At 43.4% G+C, this 26,151-nt stretch overlaps 1 protein-coding gene and 1 long non-coding RNA gene across 2 annotated transcripts; both read right to left on the reverse strand.

The window, feature by feature from the left end:
* Nucleotides 1-527: 527 nt before the first annotated feature.
* LOC137123682 (probable ATP-dependent RNA helicase DDX5) lies at nt 528-8,682 on the reverse strand. The gene is made up of 13 exons (XM_067497784.1): nt 8,495-8,682; nt 7,191-7,374; nt 6,934-7,030; nt 6,648-6,781; nt 5,827-5,892; nt 5,112-5,253; nt 4,739-4,899; nt 4,382-4,554; nt 4,185-4,295; nt 3,917-3,978; nt 3,767-3,826; nt 2,107-2,328; nt 528-1,350 (listed from the first exon to the last, which is right to left on the reverse strand). The coding sequence occupies exons 1-13, from the start codon at nt 8,533-8,535 to the stop codon at nt 893-895; spliced, it is 1,911 nt and encodes a 636-aa protein (XP_067353885.1). The 5' UTR covers nt 8,536-8,682; the 3' UTR covers nt 528-892.
* Nucleotides 8,683-13,673: 4,991 nt separating this feature from the next.
* LOC137123915 (uncharacterized) lies at nt 13,674-15,844 on the reverse strand. The gene is made up of 4 exons (XR_010913890.1): nt 15,596-15,844; nt 15,260-15,373; nt 15,012-15,170; nt 13,674-14,506 (listed from the first exon to the last, which is right to left on the reverse strand). It is a non-coding gene; the product is annotated as an uncharacterized lncRNA (long non-coding RNA).
* Between the last annotated feature and the right edge of the window lie 10,307 nt (nt 15,845-26,151).

Here is a 26,151-nt window from a genome sequence, read left to right on the forward strand (position 1 = left end):
TATCCCCAAGCAGTCAATCCCCAGAGAGAATGGCATGTCTTAATGTAAGTATAGAGTGATGTCTATTCTGATAATGAATGCAACATATAATGCAGCTTGTCCACTCTTTCATTGCCAAAGCATCCCCACACCATTACATTTTAACCTCCATGCTTCAGTTAGGCAGTTATCCGTTACCTTTTAATGCATATGAAGTATGTTCTTCACCTGGACGCAAACACCTCAAATTTGACTAATCAGTTTATAAGACTTTGTTTCAGTAATCTAAAGTCTACTGTTTGCGGATCATGGCCCACTGCAAACTTTTTGTCAAGCTATGATAGTGTTTTTTTTCCAACAGGAAATGTAAGTAAAATTCAAGGTGGGCGTCTAGGAAGCTATTTCTTTGTAAACTCAATAGTAATGTTGAAAATGTGTTTTGTGCTAAAGCCCCTGACTTTGGCTTATTAATGTGGTGGTTCTGATCCAAGTCAAAACAACGAGTTCTAATAATATGTCCAAACTACACACACACACACACACACAAGTTTTGGATTTTCTTATTTTTATTTAAAAGGGCCAACACACCCTTTTTAAATGATCTTCATTAACATCACTTTGAACATATCACAAACTGAAAACACTGCATTACCTAGTAAAAATAAATTACTGAGGAATGTAACAAAAAAACAGTCAAGGAAAAGTGCAGTAATCATAGTTGCACTATAGGAGACTTGTCAATGACTCCATTTAATGTTGGGGTTTACTGAGTACTTCCAACCCTGCTGTAAGCAAAACAAAGTTAAACAGTACAAAGGATAATAATAATAATAATAATAATAATAATAATAATGTCAGATTTCAAGACTAAACAAAAATCACGTTGGTTCCATATATTGTATCTATATCATAGCTACTGTGGAAAGGGTGGTGGCATAGGGTAGGGCACCATTGGTGGTGGGGGTGGTGGCTGTTGGGCCTGTGGTGGAGGGGGTTGAGAGTTAAAGGGGAATGGTGGGTGATTCATGCCATTCTGGTTAGCCCTCTGCATAGCCCCAAACTGAGGGGGTCCCTGGAAGCTTTGGTTACCAAAGCCACCCACCTGGTTTGCTGGAGCACCAAAATTACCCTGTCCATTGCTATTGCTATAATTATTGTTACCATAGCTACCACTAGAGCTACCACTGTTGCCACCATAGCTTCCACCATTTTGGGCCTTACTGCCACCATAGGCACTCTTTGGCCCATTGCCAAACCCTCTATCATTGTCCCTGTCCCTATAGCTACTACCACCAAAGGTGCTCCTCCCACCCCCGGAATACCTATCCCGGCGGTCATCCTTGTAGCCACCTCTCCCCCCCCTTCCTCGACCTGGATGAGATGAAGAGAGAAAAAAGCACAGGAAGAAAAGTAGGTTCAGACTTGCAATACAGATTCCACAACAACATGGCAACAAGAGAGAGATGATAAAAAAAAAAGCCATTTTCAGCAATGGACTATGCTTGCTTTATCAAAAAGGGTGTATGTTTTTACTAATTTATGCAGAAATTCTAAAAGGATGATTAGTAATTTGTCATTGTTTTATTCAGATGTGATTTTAAAACTTAATTTTAATGCTGAAGCCTTAATGTGGGAATGACCAATGGTTAGTAATTTTTCTGATTAGTTCACTCAGCTGTTTCACAATTTATTAAATATAATGTATTCTGTCAACCAATTTATTTGGCACAAATTAAACAGATATCGAGTAATGAGTTAATTTGGACTTTGGTGTAAGGTCCAACTTAGTTATGTCCTTTGGACACAATGTCCAAAGGACATAACTAAGTCCTTTGGACTCGTTCAAACATGTGACCAACTGTAAAACTGCAATTTCCTTTTGGGGCAAGGTGCATCTCTGAAAGAAGCCTTTGAGACACTGCAAGTAAAAGATTTTATCATTTCATCAAACCATCTAGAGAATAGGATTTATAGAAAACGTACAATACAAATAAGTGACTTCAATAAATACAATCAACCAAACTGCTTGACGTGTTGGTAACGAAGTAGGGCCTAAGAATGAAAACCCATCTACTAGACCATATTTTTGTTAAGGGTCATATGCTAATTACTGTAAACCAATTTTACCTCCTCTGTCCTCTGCCATCTGGATGAGCTTGGGGTTAATGGCCTGGTTGGCCTCACGGAGCACAGAGATGAGGTCACTGGCTTGTTTCATGTTATTGGGGGTGAAGAAGGTGTAGGCTGTGCCCGTTTTTTGACTTCGGGCTGTGCGTCCAATGCGGTGAATATAGTCCTCAGAGGAGTTAGGGTAGTCATAATTGATGACAAATTTCACATCCTCCACATCTGTGAAAGTGTTGCAGTGTGGCAAAACAAAACATGGAGGCCACACAGGATTTTGCACACCACAACAGCCAGATCAAAGGGAAAAGTTAGCAACTCTGAAGGCTGGAGGAAGAAAGTGGTAATTAGGCTGTGGAGGAAATATGTTAAAACAACATAATATTGCGTAAATATCTACTCCATGGGAATACTACTGTGGGAAGAGAGAAACGATGCACACTCCAATTGCTTACCATAATCAAAACGATCCTAACACATTCACTCTCCCTTTGTTACCAAGGGAGAAAACATGGATTTATGTCTTACCATAAAGGAGTATGCATTCACTAGTCCTTTCCCAATGCAGCGAAATCCCCCACAAATTGTCAAGTGACATCCAGGAGCTTCTATGCAGTTGGGCCAAGATATGCACTGGGGCCTCCGCATGTGCCAATATAGGACCATTCACTGGTACATTTTTGCAGGTCCGTTTTTCCCAGTACACTCCCAAAAGAAGCATGATATTAAAGCCCGCACTGCACGTCTTGCCAAGACAAAATAGACCAGGTATTAATTTGAACAGGGGCCCCGTCAAAAAAGTAAAAAAAGGCCCAGGCATTAAACCCTGTGGGACCCCCAGAGCAAGCAAAGAACAATTCCCCCCCAACCCCATCAGTCTCATCAAGGCAAGATCTTCCAAGAAGCCAGTGTTCACTTGAGAAAATGTCTCTCGTTGGCAGGTCTCGACATGACTATAAAACGCAGGCGAGGGAGGAACTTTGGTTTGAGCTGTCTCACTCTTTCTCCTCTCACTAGGTGATCCCACTACCCCCTAAACACATGTGCCAGGTCTCATCAATTTTCAGAGACAAAATATTTCAAACTGCTCTCTCCATTTCAAGAAATCCAGCACTTTGACGGAAAAAGAAAACAACTGAGACAACCTTGGACAGGCTCACAAGCACCCATGCTGTGTGATCCAAGCTCCGAAAGGTAACAATTGTTCCAAATCTCAAACAAGTGACTTGCAATACAGCGCTCTCTAACACAACAGCATGCAAGGCAAAAGTCACAGCATCAAGCAACTTTTTTATGTTTGAGTTGGAAACAGCTGGATGGCATCTGTCAGGTGAAATCCATGGACAGAGAACAGATGTGTGTGTATTTCAACAACATATCAGAGACAAAGGCTTAGCCACACAGCCTTTTGAAGATCACTGGCACACAAGAGCTTTCACCTCTCTAGGCCCACTGGGTGGCAAGCCAGTTGAGCATTTCCAATATGTCATCCTTCTCCCTCTTGAGGCCTGGGACTGTCATGCCTAGTGCCTGCCACAAAGACTCCACCTTAAGGTGAGAAAAACTCAGAAAATGCATAGAAACGTTAAAGAAAGCAAAACCACTTTCTTTAAAATAAGTGTAACACTGATAAGAAAGTGGTGCTACTCAGTAGAATACTCACCTAAGCCACGGGAGGCCACATCTGTGGCAATGAGGATTGGAGCCTTGCCATATCTGAATTCTGCAGGAAGAGGACATTAGACTTTATTACAAGGCAGCATGTGACAGTTATGTTTACACTTGCAGTGTGGTTAGTTTTATTAAATATTACCATTAAGGACCCAATCCCTTTCCTGCTGACTCTTGTCCCCATGAATTCCCATTGCTGGCCACCTGTAACAGACAGACTGAGCATTACAAACTTTGCCAGTCCAGCTAGCGGAAGAAAATTCATCACACTTCTCTAATGCAACAATAACAATTAGCCACAACTGGAAAGGTTTAGTTTTAGCATAGCCAATATAATAGATTTACAGATGAACAGAACAATTCTTGCAAGGAAATTTGCCCTTGGAAGGAAAAGAAGAGAAGATTCCTACCCATCTCGTCTCATCCTCCTAGTGAGCTCATCACAACGTCTTTTGGTCTCCACAAATATAATTGTCTTGTTTTCCTTTTCACTCATGATTTCCTCCAGCAAACGGATCAGTCTGACAGAAACAAGGCGAGAAGAAGGTTGAGACAAAACTTTCATTACATCAGCTAATACAGAAAAGAAATCTGGAAATAATCTTACTTGTCCTCCTTCTCCATGTCATTGCAAACATCAACTATCTGCAGGATGTTGTGATTGGCACTTAGCTGCAGAGCTCCAATGTTGATCTGGACGTAGTCCTTGAGGAAGTCCTCAGCCAGCTGGCGAACTTCTTTAGGCCAGGTGGCACTCCACATCAAGGTCTGACGGTCTGGCTGATAACCACAAGAGAAAATTATATACTATATTCTTATATTCTAAATAAATTCAACACTCACATTAAGTGCTTTATAAATAAGAATGTACATTAAGAGTGGTAATGTGGATAGTGTGACAATTGACTTACTTAAATTATTTCAATGTCAACTGTCTGCCAAAGTAAATAAAATAACAACGTACCCGGATTTGTTCAACAATCTTGCGGATCTGTGGTTCAAAACCCATGTCCAGCATGCGGTCAGCTTCATCCAACACCAGGTAGGTGCAACGACGCAAATTAGTCTTTCCACACTCCAGGAAGTCAATAAGACGACCTGGGGTAGCGATGCAAATCTCAACACCTTTAAAAATTCAAATTAAAAACAAAAAAAATAAAACACACATAAGCAGCATGTATACAACTGTACAACACCGAACAAAATTGTTTTCAAAAACAGTAAAACAACATTTAAGTTTATCAGCAGTTCTTTGAAAGACAATGTAGTGGTAAATAGAAAAATGTCTAATAAACTTATAATAGTAGTAAAAGTAATGAATATCAAAGTAAGCATACCCCTCTCAAGGTCCCTGATTTGAGGTCCTTTTGGTGCACCACCATAGATGCAAGTGGTCTTTAGACGGGAGGCCCTGCCATATTCTGCAGCCACTTGTTGCACCTGCTGAGCCAGCTCACGGGTTGGAGCCAGCACTAAGCACTAAAAAAAGATGCACAGAATTTCTAAAATAAACACACTAATGAAATATGTACAACACATATATACTTGGGATTTATAACAACCTTATAACAGAACAAAATAACTTCACAATGTTTAAGAAAGAACAATTTCTGTAGACCAAGACCACAAATGCTCAATTTATACTAGTAGAGCATTGCTTACTTTATTTGCACTATGACATGGCATGCTGCAATTATAAGCAATGTAACAGCCCTATGTAAAAACACAAAACCCAGCTGACACCAAAATATTACGGTACTACTTGGAAATTTTGTTTCATCTTGTAGCCAACAGATACCCCAATATAAAAAACCAACAGCACTTCTGCTGGTTTCTAATTTTATTTTTGAGTGTGGCACTGATGAGTCTGCCTCACTCAGCATCATTTGGCAGGTGACTGAGAGCTTAAGCATATTTTTTCTTTTGGACATAGAGTATCTAATTGTGTCAATAGAACATTTAATATCTCATCTATTCAATATCTTAAATTAGAGATAATGGAATGATAAATTACCAAATACCAAACTGTGATACAATAGGAAGTTTACTTACAATAGGTCCATCTCCATGCTCTAAGAATGGCTGATGCTGAATGTGCACAATTGCAGGAAGAAGGTACTAAAAATATATATATATAAAAAAAGAGCAAAACAATAAGCAGAAAATACAATAAAGACGACTGAGCTCTACATTTATCTGTAACTCTTAATGCATAAAATTATAAAAGTGTTTTCAAATAGCAAGAGCTGTCTGCCAAGTAATTAACATTTAGATTTATGTTAAAGATAATCCCAAACAGCAAAATTGAAGGATAATAAATAAATTAAAAATACATTTTTTCAAATTTAAAAGTAAAAATGAAACACTTGCATTTCATATCAACACTGGCTTTGACACAGCTAGAACTATTACAGTATGTGTTATGATAATGAAAATCAATGAAGTCTTTTCTTAACAAACTATTGCAATGAACACAAAAGTCCAACAATTGAACTGAGTTTTACAAAACTGTTCGCTCAGATTTCCTCAACTACACTAGCAAAACTAGATCAAAGCACCTGAATGCATATAAAAAGACTAAATTACAGTACACTGACACTGAAGTAACTAGAGAAACCATTTCCAAAATGGAAATGCACTGTGAATGCTTCGACGCCGAAAGAATTTTCCAAAAGCATAAAAGCATAATGATTTGCAGTAGATTACTGCAAAACCTAGTATATGAAGAAGAAAGAGATACTCTGCACACATTAAATGATCTAACTTGCATGTGGTAAAACAGCAACGGTGGTGAGTGACAAAGGTATTTCATGTGGTATTCGGTATAAAGGGTTTGAAAAAAAAAAATCTTAACTGGGAATTATGTCACTTACTGCAAGTGTTTTCCCAGATCCAGTTTGAGCAATGCCAACCATGTCTTTGCCACTGAGGGCAACTGGCCACCCCTGAGACTGAATTGGAGTTGGTTCAGTCCAGTTCTGTTTTACTATAACATCCATAACATAGCCTGAAAAAAATAGATAGATAAAAAGAAGTGATAGTGTAATTCTTAGAATTTTTTTTTTTTTTTTTTTTTTTTTTACAGCAACACAGCATAAAATAAAACAAGATATAGGAGGAGACAAAATAATTGGCTGCGGGGCATGGATCTCTACTCACTTGGAAATGCAGCTTCATTGAATTTTACAATGGGTTTGGGGCAATCTCTGCCTTTAACTGTAACTTCTTTGCCTCTTCGGTACTGTTCAACCTCTTGCTGGAATTAAAAGAAGAAATAAAAATTACCTCTGTAAAACAGTAGCAGGCACACAAACAGAGAAAACCCTGTTAAGTACGAGCTGGAACACATCTAATATATGGATCAATTCAATCAAAGCCTAAAAAAAAAAAGAAAGACTTCTAAAAGCAGGTCTTACAAGTGGTCTGCGGGTGACATCTGGGTGTTCTTGGTAAAAGTTCTTTTGAAACTTTGGAAGCTCGTCAAGGTTCCAGTGCTTCTTTCGCAGCCTCTCACCAGGGTTGCCAAACTTTCCAATTGGAGGTCCACCTCTATTGCCTCCTCCACCACCACCACCAAAACGAGGGGGGCCCCCACCATACCTGATGTAAAAAAAAAAAAAGAAAGGAAGGAAGGGGCATGCCACATTAAAAAAAGCCATTCACAAAAAACATTTGCATTTGCAAAACATTGATTTTTATGTCCACAATTTGTTTAATCTGTGAAAACAGTTTAAAAAAAATAACTCTGATAATGTACAGAGATGTCAACAGCCTGAGCTAAGTTGGGTGGAATTAGAAAAGATAAGAGGTATTTACTACTGTGGTCATTATGACAGGGGTGGGATTTATTGCTTTTGGAATTTGACTAGAGATATAAAAAAAATAATAATTCAGAACCTACCAATCTAGTTTACTTTTGACTTCTATATTTTAAATCTGTCTCTTGTGAGACAAATTACAAAGAAGGTAAAGGGTTGAAAATGCGTAAATAGTTTCTTTGGGATTTGTGACTATAAACAGCGAATTAAGCTTCCTGAGTTTAAAACAATGGCTGTACAAACAGTGACCATGTCTGGCGTTTTTTGTGTAACATCTCTCACTATGTTAGGTTTTAGCAGGTACAAACCAAACCCCAGCACACGGTGCTAAATTCACCCTTCTACGATTTCAACGTTGCCATAACACTGACACGCAGAAATTCACTGTTAAAGTTGCACAACATTAATCTGTCAGATTACTACACGATGAAATTGGACTCAGTTTTGCCTTCAACACCGCTAATAGATACTCGTAGACTAAACCTCTAATTTGGAAATGACTCGGTAATTATGATTTGGTCTGCTGCGACACAAATCTCAGTCTCAGATTTGATTCAGCAAAAGGAAAACACCACTGCGTCAGTGCCAAACAACAAATAACCGGGCTTCCGTGAAAACAGCTCGGCCACCAACGGCCGTCTTTAGCTGCCATTTTACATCTAATCGGCAGGGAATCGAAAAACACGAAAGATACTTAAAAGCAGATTCGGTTGACAAAACAAATGGATGTTGGTATTTTCATTCAGAAGTATAGCTACACAACATATACTGGCGACATAAACTAACATAGTGGACACCTGTCTTTTAAGAATTCAGCCATGACGTCGTTACCGTTAGCAACCGTATGCTAAGCTTTTCGTTTTAGCTAACGTTACTAAACCGAGAGGCGACACTTAACTTACCCTCTATCTCTGCCACGATCTCTGTCTGAGAATCCAGGCATTGCGAAGCAGACTACAGTAGAAAAAAATAGACTTCGTATAAAGCCTATTAACCGGTCAATAAAACAAGACACTAATCTGAGTACTAAAGGCGACACACGGAAAATAACGATAAAATGCCGGCAGAACAAAATTCCGTCTGGACAGACGGATGTGACGTAATCACATGCAGATAACATAGTATCAATGCGCGTCCTGCTGAGGCACCCTGTGCGGTACTAATTTACTTCCTATATCTGTGTTCACTAATGGAAAGTAATGGTAGCAAGCTCCATTGACTAGTTCAATCATTGATCATTTTGGAATATGTAATTTCTGATACTGTGGTTGTGTGTTGCATTGTATAATGATCTGTTTATCTTATTTAGCCAACACTTGTTTAAATAAATGGGGAGAACAAAATAATAGAAACACCTGTGAGTATAGTACAGTTGATCAGCAGCCTCACAAGCTGCAGATTCCTTCAGCTGTACAAACTGATCCTTCGGGTGTTTTAAAGAGGAACATTGCTGCCCCTAAATTATTGATAAATACAATATATTGTAGCAACCCACGGTTTATGGGAGCTAACTGTAGGAGGCGGTGAAGCTAAAGCTTAGGCTTTAATAATAACTTAGCTAACCTAATTGGCTAGCTTGGGTGCTAGCAAGCTGACGTCAACGAACAGTTCAAAATGGCAAGCGGAAGGGAGAACACTTGCGCCCCATACACCGCACGACCCCAAGTGCCTCGAGCTGTTTGACATAAGCAATCACAACACAACTCTTGCCTTTTTACAGCTACCTCTCACAACAGAGATAGCTAAGCTTTATTTTGAACACACCCACAAGTAGCCGATCACCGTGAGGGCCATTCATACACCCATCACCTTCCCTCACGGTGCCGGCTAACACATACACTTTACATAACAAACCTAAACACACCTAATAATACTAACTGTAACGTAATCATTTAACATTTAAGCAATTAAAGCACAGAACTATTCAGAACACATTTACCTATAATTCCCTCGGGGCAGATTGCATCCGCCCCCACACTAACCCACTTGCTGGGCCGTTACACTGCCCCCCCCCCAAGAGGGTTCAGTGTCCCCACAACCCTCAGTCACTCAGTCCCACAACAAAGTCTCTTAACTGTCCCACAACCCTCAGTCACTCAGTCCCACAACAAAGTCTCTTAACTGTCCCGGCAGACGTCAAGCACGCGCCGGTCTTTGTAGCGGCCCACTCCACCATTGTTCATGCTGGCACTGGGAGTGGCCGACAAAAGACTTTCCTCCGGTTCTGTCACTGGATTCGGAAGCCAGAGGATGATATGGCGCCAGCCGATCCCTGTGCAGCACCACCCTCCGCCCCCTTCCCGACATGCGAACCCGATACACCACCTCAGAGATCCGGTCCAGGATCTCTCCGGGCCCCTGCCAGTGGCTGGTGAGTTTTGGCGAGAGCCCCCACTTCCTCACAGGGCAGTACACCCAGACATTGTCCCCAACTGAAAAAGGGTGTCCATGGCACCGTCCATCATATGCCCGCTTTTGTCGGGCCCCAGCATCCCCTTGGGATTCCCGAGCCAGCTGATGGACCACACTAAGGCGCTCCTTGAGCCGCCTGAGGTAATCCAACTCTGGGCCCCCCGTAATTTCAGGCTCCGGGGGTGGCCCAAAAACCAAGTCCACTGGTGTCCGGAGCTCCCTCCCAAACATCAGTGTGGCTGGGGTACATTGGCTGGACTCCTGGACAGCAGTCCGGTAAGCCCACGGGACCAGGGGTAGGTGCTGGTCCCAGTCCTTCTGATGCCGGCTGGTTAGAATGGCAAGCTGAGTTGTGAGGGTGCGATTAAACCGCTCCACCAGTCCATCGCTCTGAGGGTGGAGTGGTGTGGTCCGAGTCTTTCTCACCCTCAGCCGCTGGCACACCCCAGCAAACAGCCAGCTCTCAAAGTTCCGCCCCTGGTCGCTGTGCAGTTCCTCCGGTACCCCAAACCGGGAGACCATGTCCTCCACCGGTCGCTGGGCAGCTGTGGTGGAAGTCTGGTCCGGAACTGCATATGCCTCAGGCCACTTGGTGAAGTAGTCCATTGCGACCAGGATGTAGCGATTGCCAGCCTCGGTAGTGGGAAAAGGGCCCAGGATATCCACGCCGACCCTCTCCATAGGCGCACCGACCAGGTACTGCTACAGAGGCCCTCGGGAGCGTTGGGTGGGTCCTTTTTGAGCTGTACAGTCATCACAGCAGTGGACGTGAAGCTCCGCATCCTGACGGCAGCCTGGCCAGTAGAAACGCTGTCGCAAACGGCGCACCGTCTTGGAGTTTCCAAAGTGGCCAGCCCCGGCAGATCCATGGACCCACCGGAGTACCTCCGCCCGAAGAGCACTGGGGACCAAGAGTTGCAGGCGGTCAGCCCCCCCACATGGTGCCCGCCACCGCTGGTAGAGGATACCGTCACAGAGCTCCAGGCTGCCCCACTGTGAGTGAAGCAGCTTGATCTCTGGCCCTCTGGCTGAAATGGCCGGCCATTCCGGTCGTTGTTGAGTCTCCAGCCAGCTCCGAACCTCAGCCAGCACCGGATCCATCTCCTGATGCTGCTGCAGCTGTTCTCTGCTGAACGGCTCTCCCTCCCCGGCGGTGACTGCAGCTGTTGATGGCCCCAGCTCTCGTTCCTCATGGCGGCGACAGTAGCGGCACTTGTCCAGAAGACAGGGGCATCGTGAGAGGGCATCAGCATTGCCATGCTGTCGCCCTGGCCGGTGCTGGATATCAAAGTCATACTCTGGAGGATCTCCAGCCACCTTGCCAACTGGCCCTCGGGCTGCCTGGCCCGGTCCGTGGTCACCCCATGCTCGTTGACCACGTGACCCAGAAACTGAGTCTCTCTCGCCAGCAAGTGGCATTTCGCTGGGTTAAGCCGCAGTCCAGCCTGACGAATGGCCATGAACACGCCTGCAAGGTTATTGATGGCGTCCTCAAAGCCCTTGGCGTGCACCAGCAGGTCGTCCAGGTAGACAACACAGCGGCTCCGTGGAATGTCCTTAAGAACACGCTCCATCAACCGTTCAAAGGTGGCAGGGGCATTGCAAAGTCCAAAAGGCATTACTTTAAACTGCCACAGTCCTTGCCCGATGGTGAAAGCAGTCTTTGAGCGGGCCTCTGGTGCCAGCTCTACTTGCCAGTATCCACTACGCAAGTCCAAAGTCCTGTCATCGCAGGGCAGCTTTGCAGAGTCCAGGCCCGTCCTAGTGCAGTCCTCGTCCCTGGCAGCAAAAATGTCTACAAAGTCCTGCAGCAGCCTGTTCAGCTGCTGCCGCTGCGCTGCTTCAAGGTGTCCACCGCTCCGCTTCGCTAGCTCCGCAACAGCGGCAGCAGTCTCATCAGAGGGAGGAGCATAGGCACGAGGGGGTGGCTGTTGGGGTACACTGGCCCTGGCTGTGCAGCTCCCACGGTGTCTCTGATGCCCCTCCTGCCCGGCCTGGGCTGGAGAGCGATGGTCTCGATGAGCCGGCTCGGGTGTGCTGGCCCTGGTTGTGCGGCTCCCGCGGCGTCTCCGTTGCCTCTCTTGCCCGGCCTGGGCTGGAGAGCGATGGTCTCCATGAGGCTGCTGGGGTGCGCTGGCCCTGGTGGTGCAGCTCCCGCGGTATCTCCGTTGCCCCTCCTGCCCGGCCTGGGCTGGAGAGCGATGGTCTCGATGAGGCTGCTCGGGTGCGCTGGCCCTGGCTGTGCGGCTCCCGCGACGTCTCTGGGATTCTCCAACAGCACTCCGGCCTGACCGGAGGGGTATGGTGGGAGTCCAGTCTGCGGGGAGAGGACCAGCGGTCCCCGGCAGTACCCCCCATCGCAACAGGCAGATGGTGGATCCTGTATCCACTAGCGCTCTGCAAAGCTGCCCTGCGATGACAGTCTATGTACAACCCCATAGCGGCTCCACAGCGTCCCACTGTGGGGCAGTCTATTTGGAGGAGTGGTTGGAAGCGCGATGAGGGGTCCCTCACTGCCTCATCCCGTATCCGTTTCCCGTCAGTGACTCAGCTCTGGGGCGAGGGCTCGCAGCTAGGCAGTCCCTGGTGAAATGCCCTGGTTCCCCACAGCGGTGGCAGCGATCGTCACTCAGTCGTCGTCGTGTGACAGCTGGCTGGGCCCGGCTGGTTACCTCTCCCTCTAGGCACTCCCCGGCGGCTTCCCGGCTGGCTGCCCTGACTGGCCTGTGCCAGGACGGGGATCGGCCCGGTGCTGAACCAGCCCCCGACACCTCCTCTGCACGCTCGGCTTCTCTCCGGGCCTCTTCCAGTGAGCGGGGTGTGGACAGGCGGACATGTTGGCGAAGTCGCTCTGGTGCTAGCCCCCGCAGAAAGGAGTGGAGGCTCAGTTCCTCTCGGGCTGCAACCGGAAAGGTGGGGTAGCCGCGTTGGGTGTAGAGCTGTACATCAGCAGCGAAAGCCCCCAAGCTCTCTCCGTCATGTCTGTAGCGGCCAGCTAGCTGCTCTCTGCTCTGCTCGACGGAGGTTCTCTGCCCGAAGTGCCGTTGTAGAGTGGCAGTGATGGCTTGGAGCTCCCGACGATCCTCTGGGAGTAGGTCAGCAAGCACCTGCAAGGCAGGACCTTCCAGGGCCAGGGCCAGGTGAGTAGCCGTTTCCTCACCGCTCCATCCCCCATGGAGGGCAGCCAACTCGACCTGGGCGAGGTAAGGTTCCAGTGGAGTCAGCCCACTGTAACGTGGTAGCTTTACTGGCGTTATGGGTAACGGTCCGCGTCTCCCGTGGTCAGGGTTGCAGTGTGTAGACCGGCCCACACTGGTGCCGTCGGGACTCGCTAGCCTTTCGCCGTGCCCCCAGCTTGAGGTGCTCCAGCAGCACGCTGCTCTCTAAGACTGCACGCTCTAACTCGCCTATGCTTCGCTCCATTATGGCGTCTACTAGACGATAAATCCCACTTCTGACACCAATGTAGCAACCCACGGTTTATGGGAGCTAACTGTAGGAGGCGGTCAAGCTAAAGCTAAGGCTAACCCTAACTGACTTAGCTAACCTAATCGGTTAGCTTGGGTGCTAGCAAGCTAACGTCAACGTTAACAGTTCAAAATGGCAGGCGGAAGGGAGAACACTTGCGCCCCATACACCGCACGACCCCAAGTGCCTCAACCTGTTTGACATAAGCAATCACAACACAACTCTTGCCTTTTTACAGCTACCTCTCACAACAGAGATAGCTGAGCTTTATTTTGAACACACCCACAAGTAGCCGATCACCGTGAGGGCCATTCATACACCCATCACCTTCCCTCACGGTGCCGGCTAACACATACACTTTACATAACAAACCTAAACATGTGAACACACCTAATAACACTAACTGTGACATAATCATTTAACATTTAAGCAATTAAAGCACAGAACTATTCAGGACACATTTACCCATAATTCCCTAGGGGCAGATTGCATCCGCCCCCACACTAACCCACTTGCTGGGCCGTTACAATATCATTTAAAAATATAATTTATCATGTGATGTTTTAGCGAAAGACAGCAATGTTTAAGTATTACAAAGTGCAATTCTTAACACTGTGTTTGCAAGAGTGGCCCAACTTAACAACAAATGCAAGAGGGAAAATCCTTTTTTAAAATGTATATATATCCAGCCACTTACACAGATAAGGTAAGGATACCCCATCCTGAACTAGGGAAAACTAAGCAAGTGACCCCATCAAAGGCACCAGTGTTTGACAAAGCAGAAACATTTTGTATGATGCAGACAAGATGGATGGACAAGTCATTTGACCAACTCTCCAGTGCAAGGATATCTTGTAAATCTTTATTTCAAAAATAAATGCAGGTAACACAATTAATTAGAAAAATAATACAACATGGAAACCTTTCTGTAAATTTGTTACATTTTGACATACTGCTTTGATTTCCATCTTCTTCCTGTGACTAATATGAGAACAAAGACTTTGGTGGAGGTAAATGTTGTGACATAGTGGTACCTGCAGAAACAGAAAAAAACTATTAAGGCAGTAATCCAATTTTGTACTGATTAGTACTATTCAGTCAACTTTAAGAAAATACCCCTGGTGTGGTTGCAAAGACCAAAAAATGCTATTTGCAGACCTTTGATGCAGGCTATGATATTATACAAAAGACATACTGTCCTAAATATCCCTAAATAACAGATCCAGCTGGGTTGTGGTCAGTATTGTGCCATAAACCCATTCCCAGTCTCTTTTTTTTTTCTTTACAGTTATCCTTTCTTGTGTACTATAGACAGAAGGAAGATACATTTAAATTAGTTCTTACATTTCACAGCAGACTATCAATATCCTGAAGTTTGAATAATTCATACAAAGAGTGAAAAGTGATTTGCTCAGTTCTTACACTAATCAAAAGCAAAACACTGAATTAAATGTTCACTGCACAGTAAAGTGTACACTAACTGGGTAAAAAAATAGTGAGTATAAAAACTTTGGAAAATATAAGCAATGTTTTACTAACCACAAAACTCCTTGCACTAATATTTTTTGTGGCTGATGTTAGAGTTATTGGTCCCAAATCTGGGTTTGGTGGACGGCTGGTCTTCCTCTTTCGGACTAGTCACCCCCCTACCTCCTGCGCCACCCTTGCCACAGATGTCCTGGTTTCTTTCTTTATTCACTATTGAGGCAAGGGGGAAATAAATCAGCAACTAAACATCCTTATATGATATATTATGTGTTTTGGGAAGTGCTCTTTGTATAACACACCTTGGACTCCGAGGCAAATAATTGCAACAAAGAGGACAAGACAGACTACACCCAGAAACACCAAATACGTTCTGATATGTTTCCTCTTTCTTGGGTTTTCACAGATGAGAGGCACTTAAAAACAAAACATGAGAATAGTATTTAGTAAGAAACTACAATCTATTAAAAGTATTTTAATGGCATGAGATGTCTGTTTATAGAAGCTGCATTTTAGAAAACATTAAAAAATACCTGCTTTGAGGATACAATACTAAGCTGCTGAAACACACAGACAATGAAACAAAGAAATTCAAATTTACACAAAATAAAAGGTGTCCGTGTGTGTCCGGTCCGTACCTGGATGCTGAGCTTCTACTGCTCCTTGTACATTCGGTGGCATGCCCTCCACCCATGGATTGTCATACACTCGCAAGCTTTCTGCACTGACATAGATGTCCACTACACTCTTCCTGTCCTCCTTCTCAATGATGCCACACTCAGACATCATTTCCTTTATGGTTATTACCTGTGAGTTACAAGGTAAGTTTTTTCTTGATATAATATTTGTGTCTGTTTTCTAAAAGAGGTTGAACACTCACACTAATGATGGCATCAAAAGGGGGAAGTGCAGAAAAATGGGAAGTTTGTCAGAGACATTTGACAGATGCAACAATGCTATTGTGAGTGAGTATGAAACAACGGACAATACCATTTAATGACCACAATGGCTTGTTCCATCTGAATGTTCACATAAAATAACATGTTTACAAACTTTTTGCACATTTTACACACAAAAAAGTAAAAGGTTTTCCAAAGGTTTCTTTAGTCAAATTAATTAATTAATTAATTTAGCATATATTACATTTCCTTATACGTTCTTTTCCAGCAATAAAATACCAGCATAGTCCACCCATGTACACAGATCAGCCATTAATAAAAACATTAATACCCCCTGGTGGTTTTAATCTAAAAGTGTCCATCCATCCATAATCTTTAACCACTTTAGGGTCACAGGGGGCTGGATCTCAACTATCTCCCTATCTCAACTGTCACAGAAAGAGAGGCTACACCCTAGACAGGTTGCCAGTCTATCCCAGGGCTAACACAGAGAGTGTAAATATAACAGATTATTTGTAATAATACAATTATTGTCTTGATTTAATTAGTTTATTAACATGATCATTTTCAATTAATTTTGAATTAAAAATGTAAGTTCAACAACAATCATGTGTGTTGTGTGAATAATTAAATTAATTATGCCTTAATCAATAAACCATTCAGGAGCTGCTGTCAAACTGAAACACTTGAATAGAACAAATCCATCATTCTTGCTGATAGTGACGCCTGTGCTCTTCCTGCTGGGATAAGTCAGTGTTTCCTGCATAAAAAGGCTTATTGCATTTAGATTGAAAACTAGAATGAACTTTGTACACGTTTTCTTTTTACACATTTATTATTGTGTGCTCACTTCTGCAACTTTGATAAGTCATTGTTAACTATTTTATTCCCTTTTCATATATTTCAGGAAGAGTGAACCCACAATTTGTCAAGCTGATAATTTCTTCCTAATTTTTAATGACCAAAGACCTTGTTCCTTCAGGGTTCGCCTCAGCAGTATGTATTCTGCACGGTGATTTGGCATGATTTTGTAACACTAAAACAACAAGATTCCTGCCACCACCCTCCCATTTTATCCGCGCTTAGGACCTGAACCACAGTTGCCCTTGGTGGCTGGGCAGAACCACACCTGGTAGGGTGGGATTTGAACCCATAGCCTTCTGCATCCCAACCCAACGCTCTAAGCCACCAGGGCCCCATCTACTTTAAAGACCAAATCCCAAAAGTTTTCTAACAAAAATAAATTAAATATATAACATTAATAAAACATTTAGTTTTCTAAACACCTCATTGAAAACAATTGGTATGTTGTACTAGTGAGACAATAATATCACTGTAAAACAGGAAACAGATTTTCTAAACATTTACCTAATGCTATGCAGAGGATAAAGGGATGTTTGATGCCTTTAAGCAATAAACACATTTTAAATGTCATTTCCATTTTCATTCAGTGAGGGTTTAATTCTTTAGTACAGATAGAAAATACAGTTAGATGTTAAATATTTATCTAATGTAGAATTGTGGCTGATACATATTTTATATGGAATAATTATGAAGAGTATAAATATAACAGGATTATTGAATGATGAATTAACCAACAGAATTAAATACAAAACCCTGGATGTCCTACTATTTCCTACTTCTAAACTCAGATAAAACTGAAGTCATACTATTTGGGCCTAAAATTCTCAGAAATATCCTGTCCAACCATATTGTTACTTTAGATCAAATAACTCCCAGTACCCCCAGGCCCCCAGTACTACTGCAAGGAACCTTGGATTTATCTTAGACAGGGATTTGTTCTTTACCTCACATATAAAACAAATCTCTCTCTCTCTCTCTCGCTGAAATACTAGTCCATACAATTTTGAATAGAATTTAAAACCCTGCTTTTATATATGATGGCGACACTCCATCATATATACTATACTATACTATACTATACTACTGGTATATACTACTATACCATCCTAATAAACCACTTCAATCTAAGAATGCAGGACTACTTGTGGTTCCCAAAATCCCAGAACGGGAGGCAGAGCCTTTAGGTATTAAGCTCCTCTTGCGGAACCAGCTCCCAGTCCAGATTCGTGAAGCAGACACCCTCTCTACTTTTGTCTAGGTTTAAAACCTTCCTCTTTGATAAAGCTTATAGTTATTTATAGTCATGCTTCTATAAGCTTAGCCTGCTTGGGGACCCAGGCCCCGATGCACTGAGCTTTTTTCCTCCTCTCTTCCCTCTCTCCTCTCCTCTCAACAAATCAAGCAGAGATATATATATAACTAAGGAAGCTAAACATGGGTGTACACTTGGGAAACATATGAAAGAAATGCAAACAAACTCAGCATCAACAAAACAAAATGTGCATGTGCCAGAACAGACTGGGTCAGGAACAAGTGTAAAAGAATCAAAAATGTGTATAGAGTTTTTCAGAAAAGGTAAAAGCATCAAACTAAGTGAGGGAACAAACAGAGGGGACTGGTAACAGGTGTAAGCAAATAACCAATATGTGTGCATCTACAGAGCAGATCAGGAACAGGGCAGAACACAACAAACCAAACCTCAGACCAAATGGGAACAGGCAACAGAGTACAAAATCAAGAGTCAGGTAGAACCAGAAGTCTGGGTGTTCCATGGGAAAAACTGAGAGGATCCATCAGGTAACTGTGAGGTGAACTGGGTTTAAGTACGCTGGGAAAAAGACTTGAATTTCTTATCCTCATCAAATAAAACACTGTGGTTGGAATGATTTGGCACAGTAAAAATGCATATCTATTATCTTCTTCTTTGTTGATGAATGACAACTGTAATTGGTTCTGGGATGCAGAACTGGGATGTAAGCGTGCCTATAGATGTACAGACATGATTCCTCTTATGGCTATTATAAATCAAAGACCCAAATATTTTGTCGCTGCTGTATTTGGCTATGCAACGAGTATATAGTAAATAGTTCTGCCTGACTACTATAAGAGGTTGAACATTCATAAAAAACAGGTATTTACACTGGTTTTGTTTCTTTTGGAGCTTATTCTCTTTAAATCTACCTGATCATATTTAGTCAATAACTAGAAGTATGGATGATGTTCAGTTGCAGGTTATTGCTAACTCACAAGCAAACACAAAGTTGATGAACCCAATAAAAAAGTATTAACATAGCAAATAGCATTAACAGTGAAACAAAGGACAAAACCATATAATGCTCTTATGGCTTTTCCATGTTAATAAAGGTTTGTACTAAAAGGAAAGTCAACAATAAATAAAATGAACACTCATTTTCAAACATCTCAATTCAGCAGTATCAATACAGTTAATACATTATTACAGTAGTAGGTTATGCTCCCTTTATAAATTCTTCTTCAGTATTCTAAGGTTCTGTCAATAACTTATGTAATGTGTATTTGAGTTAAAGTGCAAGGATCTAATTTTATCTTATTTTTAGTTATTATATATCATTATAATAATTCCAATTTTGTTTGCCATGTTTGAGTTTGTATTGGTGGACTGAATCTGCTTCTCTGTGCCTTAATTGCATTTGCTTGAGTTTAGGTTGTTCTGGTTCCTGATTGGGTTTTTAGCTTGTCAGGTGTGGATGTTAGGGGAAGTGAAGCGAGAGCGTGAGATTAATAAAGTGGAAGTCCGAACTGTGAAATAAAGTTATCCGTCTCCATCTGCCTCCTCCTTTTATTGAGTGATTTAACCACCACATATAGAACACCACGCTTTACATTTGGTGGCAGCGGTGGGATTATTTTGGTGGTTTTGTTCACTTGGTGAGTTTTTGCCATTATAAATTTTTCACTCTCTGGGAAGCAGTTGATGTCTAGAGAACAAGTCCCTGACTACTAGTTTGGAGATATTAAGGATATCTGCAGTTTCTTCTGTTCGTTGCATTCTTTTTTTCCCCCATGTTTTTGTGATTGGATACTTTTCCTGCACGATGTCTGACGAGGATAGCGAACCTATGCCTGAAGTGCAACATGCTCGTACACGGAGACCAGTGGATGCTACAGTAATCACTAATGCTTCATTAGCTCCACATGCCGTCTCAAGTAACCTAAAAATAGATCTTCCATCAGCGTTTAAAGGAGACGGAACTGAATCTTTTACTAGCTGGTCTCGTCGCTTCGAAGTTGCGGTGCAGGCGATGACGTCACCAGATGCGGACTTATCTACAGTGTTGGCCTCCATTCTACCAACTCGTCTGACTGATGCTGCATTTTTGTATTGGGACAGTCTATCTCCTTCAATGCAGAGAGACTATGATTTGGTGAAGGATAAACTCAGGGAAGTTTTTGGACCAAAATATTCCTTGCCATTTTTTCAGACACATGTGAATGCCCGCCCTCGAAAATCAGGTGAAAGTTTGGATGTGTACAGTCCAGAGATTACACGCCTTGTGCTAGAAGCATTCCCAAATTACGACCACAATGCACTAGAAGGAGAAAAATTTCGACGCTTTGTTGCCGGGTTAGACAATACCTTACAGTCCAAAATTCATGAGATGGGTGCAGAAAACCTTGATGATGCTCTACGCATTGCTAGCTGCTGTGAGAGAGCACGTGCAGCACTACACCTGACCTCTACCAGATCATCACACTCTCCACCTTCGGAACAGGTAGCTATGATCCGTCCTAAACCATCTGAAGAAAAACTCCTTCAGGCAGTTGAGGAATTAACTCTAACGGTGACTAGTTTAAGAAATGAAGTGCAGCAGCTACATGAGAAACACAGCTCCCTGGCTCAGCGTGTACACTCCTGGCCTGATCGATCATCCTCACATACTGCTCAGTACGGTGCACGCAGCTCTTCCCCTTCACCCCATCAGTCCAGGCAACACTACAGAGACTATTATTCCCCTGAGCGGCATTATGGTCATGAGTCAGAGTCCCACTATGAACATTATCCTCGTCCCCAAATACAACAGAGACGTCATGACCGGGATAACTATGGTCACTATCGCCGCCACTCTCCATCAGGTTCATCTCCCCAGTACTCCCGTTATTCTTATCATAATGATGACACCAACAGGTATAGACGGAGTCCTAGTCCAGGCCCTCGGAGAAATAGAGATGTAAGTTCAAATGTAAGGGGCAGTGTTCGTTTCCAGTCACCGGAAAAGCATCGACCCACCAACTCTAACCAACAGGGAAACTCCAATTAGCTGCTGTTGCGGGGCAAACAACAGCTAATACATCACAGCCCCCAAATCACTCCCCACAGTCAATGCATGACAGCAGTGACTCTCAAACTGATGTTCCTGTTTCATCCAACATACTTGCTATAGTGGAAGGTATTGAAGTGTGTGCTTTAATTGACTCTGGTTCCTTTATCTCCATTGTGAGCGAAGATTTCAGAAACTCCCACCCAGCCTTAAGAAAACGTCCTATGACTGCCTCCTCAATGCCAGCTCGTTCAGTCGATGGCCAACGTTTGGATATTTTAGGCAAGTTGAGCATTGGAATCAGACTTGGCAAACAGGTATGGCAACAGGAATTTGAAGTTCTGAGAGGTGCTTATCAGCCAATCATATTAGGTTGGGACTTTCTTAAAAGACACCATGCCCTTCTTGACCTTAAAAACAGAGTGTTACAACTGTGGGAAATGACAATTCCACTCTTACCCAAAGGACATGAAATAGCTGCCTGCTGTAATGTGTCTGTACTAGCACCTACAAAAATTCCAGCCATGAGTGAAACCCTTATCACAGCCTGCGTGTCAGCAGCCACGCCTGCTTCTCCAGTACCAACTGACTACTGTGGTGTTCTTTTGCCCAATCAAACTTGTGACATCATTGTGGCACATTCTCTCAGTGAAGTTCAAAACGGCATGACAGCTGTTCGAGTGCTAAATCCCTCCAGAGACGACATTGAACTACATGCTGGTCAATACCTCGGTGATTTTCATTCAGCTTCTTCTGTGGACTTAATGCCAGTCAATGAGATACATTCCGCAACCATATCTGAACAAAATGCTGCACCACCTATACAAATAGATGACTCAAACCTTTCACATTCTCAAGTTCAATCTCTCCAAACACTACTTCAGAGGTTTTCAGCAGTATTCAGTAAACATTCAGAGGACACAGGTCGCACAGGAATAGTCAAGCATCATATACGCACTGGCGATGCCACACCAATTAAACAAAGAGCCTATAGGGTAACACCTGAACAGAGAGCTGAAATACAGACTCAAGTGGAAAATCTGTTGAAAGCAGATGTTATTGAAGAAAGCTATAGTCCCTGGGCTGCACCAATTATCCTGGTACGCAAGAAAAATGGCACAAGGCGTTTCTGCTTGAACTACAGAAAACTCAATGCAGTGACCATAAAAGACTCTCATCCGCTTCCCAGAGTGGATGATGCGCTGGATGCCCTGTCAGGCTCTGCTTGGTTTTCTACAATGGATCTTCAGCATGGCTACTGGCAAGTGGAGCTGGAAGAGAGGGACCGTGAAAAAACTGCATTCACAACAGGCAGCGGACTTTATCACTTTAAAGTCATGCCAATGGGACTCACAAATGCTCCAGCCACCTGTCAGCGCCTAATGGAAATGGTCCTTCGCGGCCTCCCATGGAAGACCTGCTTGGTTTATCTGGACGATGTCCTCATCTACAGCCGTTCCTTCAGTGAACACCTTCAGCACCTGGAAGAAATTCTCTCCAGATTTCAGGCAAGTGGCTTGAAGTTAAACCCCGCAAAATGCTGTTTTGCCACAGATCGGGTTAAATTTTTGGGCCATGTTGTGTCAGCGAATGGACTTCAGCCTGACCCACAAAAAGTTAAGAGTGTTGAAGAATGGCCTACCCCACGTACAGCAACAGAAGTGCGAGCATTTCTGGGACTCTGCTCGTATTACCGCAAGTTCATCAAAAACTTTGCACATCACAGTGTTTTCCTTCATGCACTCACAGAGAAAAATGCACCTTTTCAATGGACCTTGCAATGCCAGGATGCATTCAACTACCTGAAACATGCACTTTCTAAACCACCACTTGTGGCATTCCCTGATTTCACAGTGCCATTCATTCTGTATACTGATGCTTCATGTCCTGCCATTGGTGCTGTGTTATCTCAGAAGCAAGAACATCAGGAGAAAGTGATTGCATATGCCAGCCATGTCCTCACAAAAGCAGAAAGAAAATGGTCAACTTATGACAGAGAACTCTGGGCAATTGTTTGGGCAGTGAGACATTTCCGCCACTACCTCTACAAGCAGCCTTTTGTGATCATCACAGACCACAAACCACTTCTGGGTCTTCGGAAAATACCCATTGACAATGACAGAACTGGTCGTCGTGCACGATGGGCTCTGGAACTTGATCCTTTTGAATGGACTGTTATTCACAAACAAGGTCATTGTCACCTTAATGCAGATGCCATGTCGCGCCGCCCTGCTGACAGAGACTCTACAGAACAGAGTATTCCCTGTACACTTGTTGCCAGTCCTGACCCTGAACTGAGACACTTGAGTGATGTACAACCATCTTGTATGGTTAGTTCTGCACATCATCACAGGTCCTGCAGTGCTGATCCAACTCAACTTTCCTCTAAACACACCACACCACAGCCTCACAACTCTAATTCTAAGTCTGTTTCTTCCACATTTACATCACAACTGTCTGAGGAAGATTTTAAGCAGAACCAGCAATGTGACCCTATACTGTCAGAAGTCATTGACTGGAAAGTTAAAGGTCAAAAACCACTATACTGGCGGATGAAAAAATGCACACCGGCACTAAGAATACTTTGGCAAGAGTATCACAGGCTCAGCCTCCAAAATGGTTTGCTCTGTCGTACAGTTTTTGACCCATTCTCCAAATCCTTACTGCACCAAGTTGTTGTCCCTCAAAATTTAACAGAAACTGTCCTTGAGCTGTTGCATGGGAATCCCGTAGCTGGTCATCTGTCTACAGATAAGGTCCTGAAATGTGCTCAAAAGCTGTACTACTGGCCATTCATGGCACGTGATATCAAGAGGTGGTGCAAGCAGTGTACTCCATGTGATGCTAGACGGAGTTCTACACCCCACCACAGAGCTCCCATGAGAACAATTGTCGCTACTCATCCTCTCCAGAAGGTGGCAGCTGACATATTGGAACTCCCAATAACAAGTCGTGGCAACAGATATGTGCTTGTTGTTCAAGATTATTTCTCTAAATATGTCAATCTCTATGCTATTCCAGATCAACGGTCTACTACGGTTGCAAAATGCTTATTTGAGAACTTTGTTTGTGAGCATGGCATTCCTGAAACACTCCACATGGATCAAGGACGTCAGTTTGAATCTGACCTCATGAAACACCTCTGTCAACTTTTAGGCATCAAGAAAACCAGAACCAGCCCATACCATCCACAAAGTGACGGCATGGTCGAAAGGTTTAACAGAACACTCATTGATCAGTTGGCCAAATCGCTTCTTCAGCAGCCTGGTGAATGGGATGATTGCCTCAATCAAGTTGCTTTAGCCTATAACACAAGTCCTCACTCTATAACAGGTTCAGGTCAGGTCAGTCCGTTTTTCCTCATACGCGGACGGGAAGCCAGGATGCCGGCCAGCTTGTTGTTACCTAACAACACACCATCTGGTTGTACTTCAGGTTCACCAGCTGACTATGTTGGGCAGTTGACAAAGAAACTTCAGTCAGCGTTTGAGTCTGCAGCATGGAATAGCGACTGTGCTCACGATCATCAGAAACACCAATATGACAAATATGTGAAACACACACCCTATACTTCTGGGGATCTAGTATGGCTCAGTGACCCCACTGCATCAAAACAAAAGCTTGCTCCTCACTGGAAGGGTCCCTATGAAATCTTGGAGTGTCTTGGATCTGATATGGATTCTCCAGGCGTGACATACAGGATTCGTTACCTGCTACATCAGTCTGACAAGTCCATGATTGTTCACTACAATCGCCTCAGGCCCTATAATGCTCCTGCGCCAAGTACTGGACAAAACACTCCCCATGGATACTCCCCGGTGCAGCATCAACTCCCCTCCTTGACTGCCTTGTCAGGTGCTTTGCCCTTTGGAGCATCAAAGCCCAGCGCTTCAAAGACCTGCATCCTACCTGGACCTAGCAGTACTATGGTAATGGCCCCTCAGAGATGCGTTCCCAAACCTCAGCCCCACTCCCCTTCTCATTCACCCCCACCTCCTCCTCCTCAGACTTCTCCTTTGGGTCGGGCAGGGGTTGGTCTGTCCTTCCCTGTCCCCTCCACCACTCCTGTCCCTGGCCGTGGTTGTTCGGCACGGGTCAGCAGGCGTCGGGTTCAGCCACTGAGGTACCTTATGGACTTTGTTACTAAGTGACACTGTTGCCTTGCTCATTTGTTGGGGTAAATTGTTTTTGTTGTTGCTGTTCTGTGAAACGAGGATGTTTCTTTTGTGAGAGGGGGAAGAAATGTAAGGTTCTGTTAAGAACTTATGTAATGTGTATTTGAGTTAAAGTGTAAGGATCTAATTTTATCTTATTTTTAGTTATTATATATCATAATAATAATTCCAATTTTGTTTGCCATGTTTGAGTTTGTATTGGTGGACTGAATCTGCTTCTCTGTGCCTTAATTGCATTTGCTTGAGTTTAGGTTGTTCTGGTTCCTGATTGGGTTTTTGGCTTGTCAGGTGTCGATGTTAGGGGAAGTGAAGCGAGAGCGTGAGATTAATAAAGTGGAAGTCCGAACTGTGAAAGAAAGTTATCCGTCTCCATCTGCCTCCTCCTTTTATTGAGTGATTTAACCACCACATATAGAACACCACGCTTTACAGTATTAAAACTTCTGCATAATCCAACCACTAAAATGTTTTACTTAAGTTGCCTAAGATTTCAAAATTTCCCTCTTTCTTCTGTTGGTTTTGTTACATCTGCTAAGGCAAAAATAATATCTCAGCTGTCATAGGATGAGTGGCTGGGTAAACCTTTGTCAATTTGTCAATCTGTGTCAGGGCCGAGACACAGAGAACCATACATACTCACATTCAAACCTATGGACAATTTAACCACAAATTAACCTAATATGCATGTGTTTGGACTGTGGGAAAAAACTGGAGTACCTGGAGTAAACATTTTACATAATATAGGCATCATAATTGTTAAATAACGTTTATGATGTGGTATATTATTTACCAACAAACTGACTTTAACAACCTTCTGACTAAATTCAAAATTCTGCTTTCTGATGACAAAATGTTAATCATACATTTTCTCTCTATTCCTAGCCAGGGTTAAACCTCTGCATCTGTAATTGCCTAGTTAAAGATGAAAAAGCAGCATGAAAATGGGTTGGCAGATTTT

The sequence above is a fragment of the Channa argus genome, chromosome 3 (assembly GCF_033026475.1).
Source record: "Channa argus isolate prfri chromosome 3, Channa argus male v1.0, whole genome shotgun sequence".
In the NCBI taxonomy this organism is placed as follows: Eukaryota; Metazoa; Chordata; class Actinopteri; order Anabantiformes; family Channidae; genus Channa; species Channa argus.

Excerpts from the sequence above, each read along its gene's own strand:
- LOC137123682 (XM_067497784.1), bottom strand. The coding sequence starts at position 8,535 with ATGCCTGGATTCTCAGACAGAGATCGTGGCAGAGATAGAGG. Across the intron at positions 5,254-5,826 it reads AGCATGGAGATGGACCTATT|TGCTTAGTGCTGGCTCCAAC; the intron begins GTAAGTAAACTT and ends ATCTTTTTTTAG. Across the intron at positions 3,979-4,184 it reads AGGAGGATGAGACGAGATGG|GTGGCCAGCAATGGGAATTC; the intron begins GTAGGAATCTTC and ends TGTCTGTTACAG.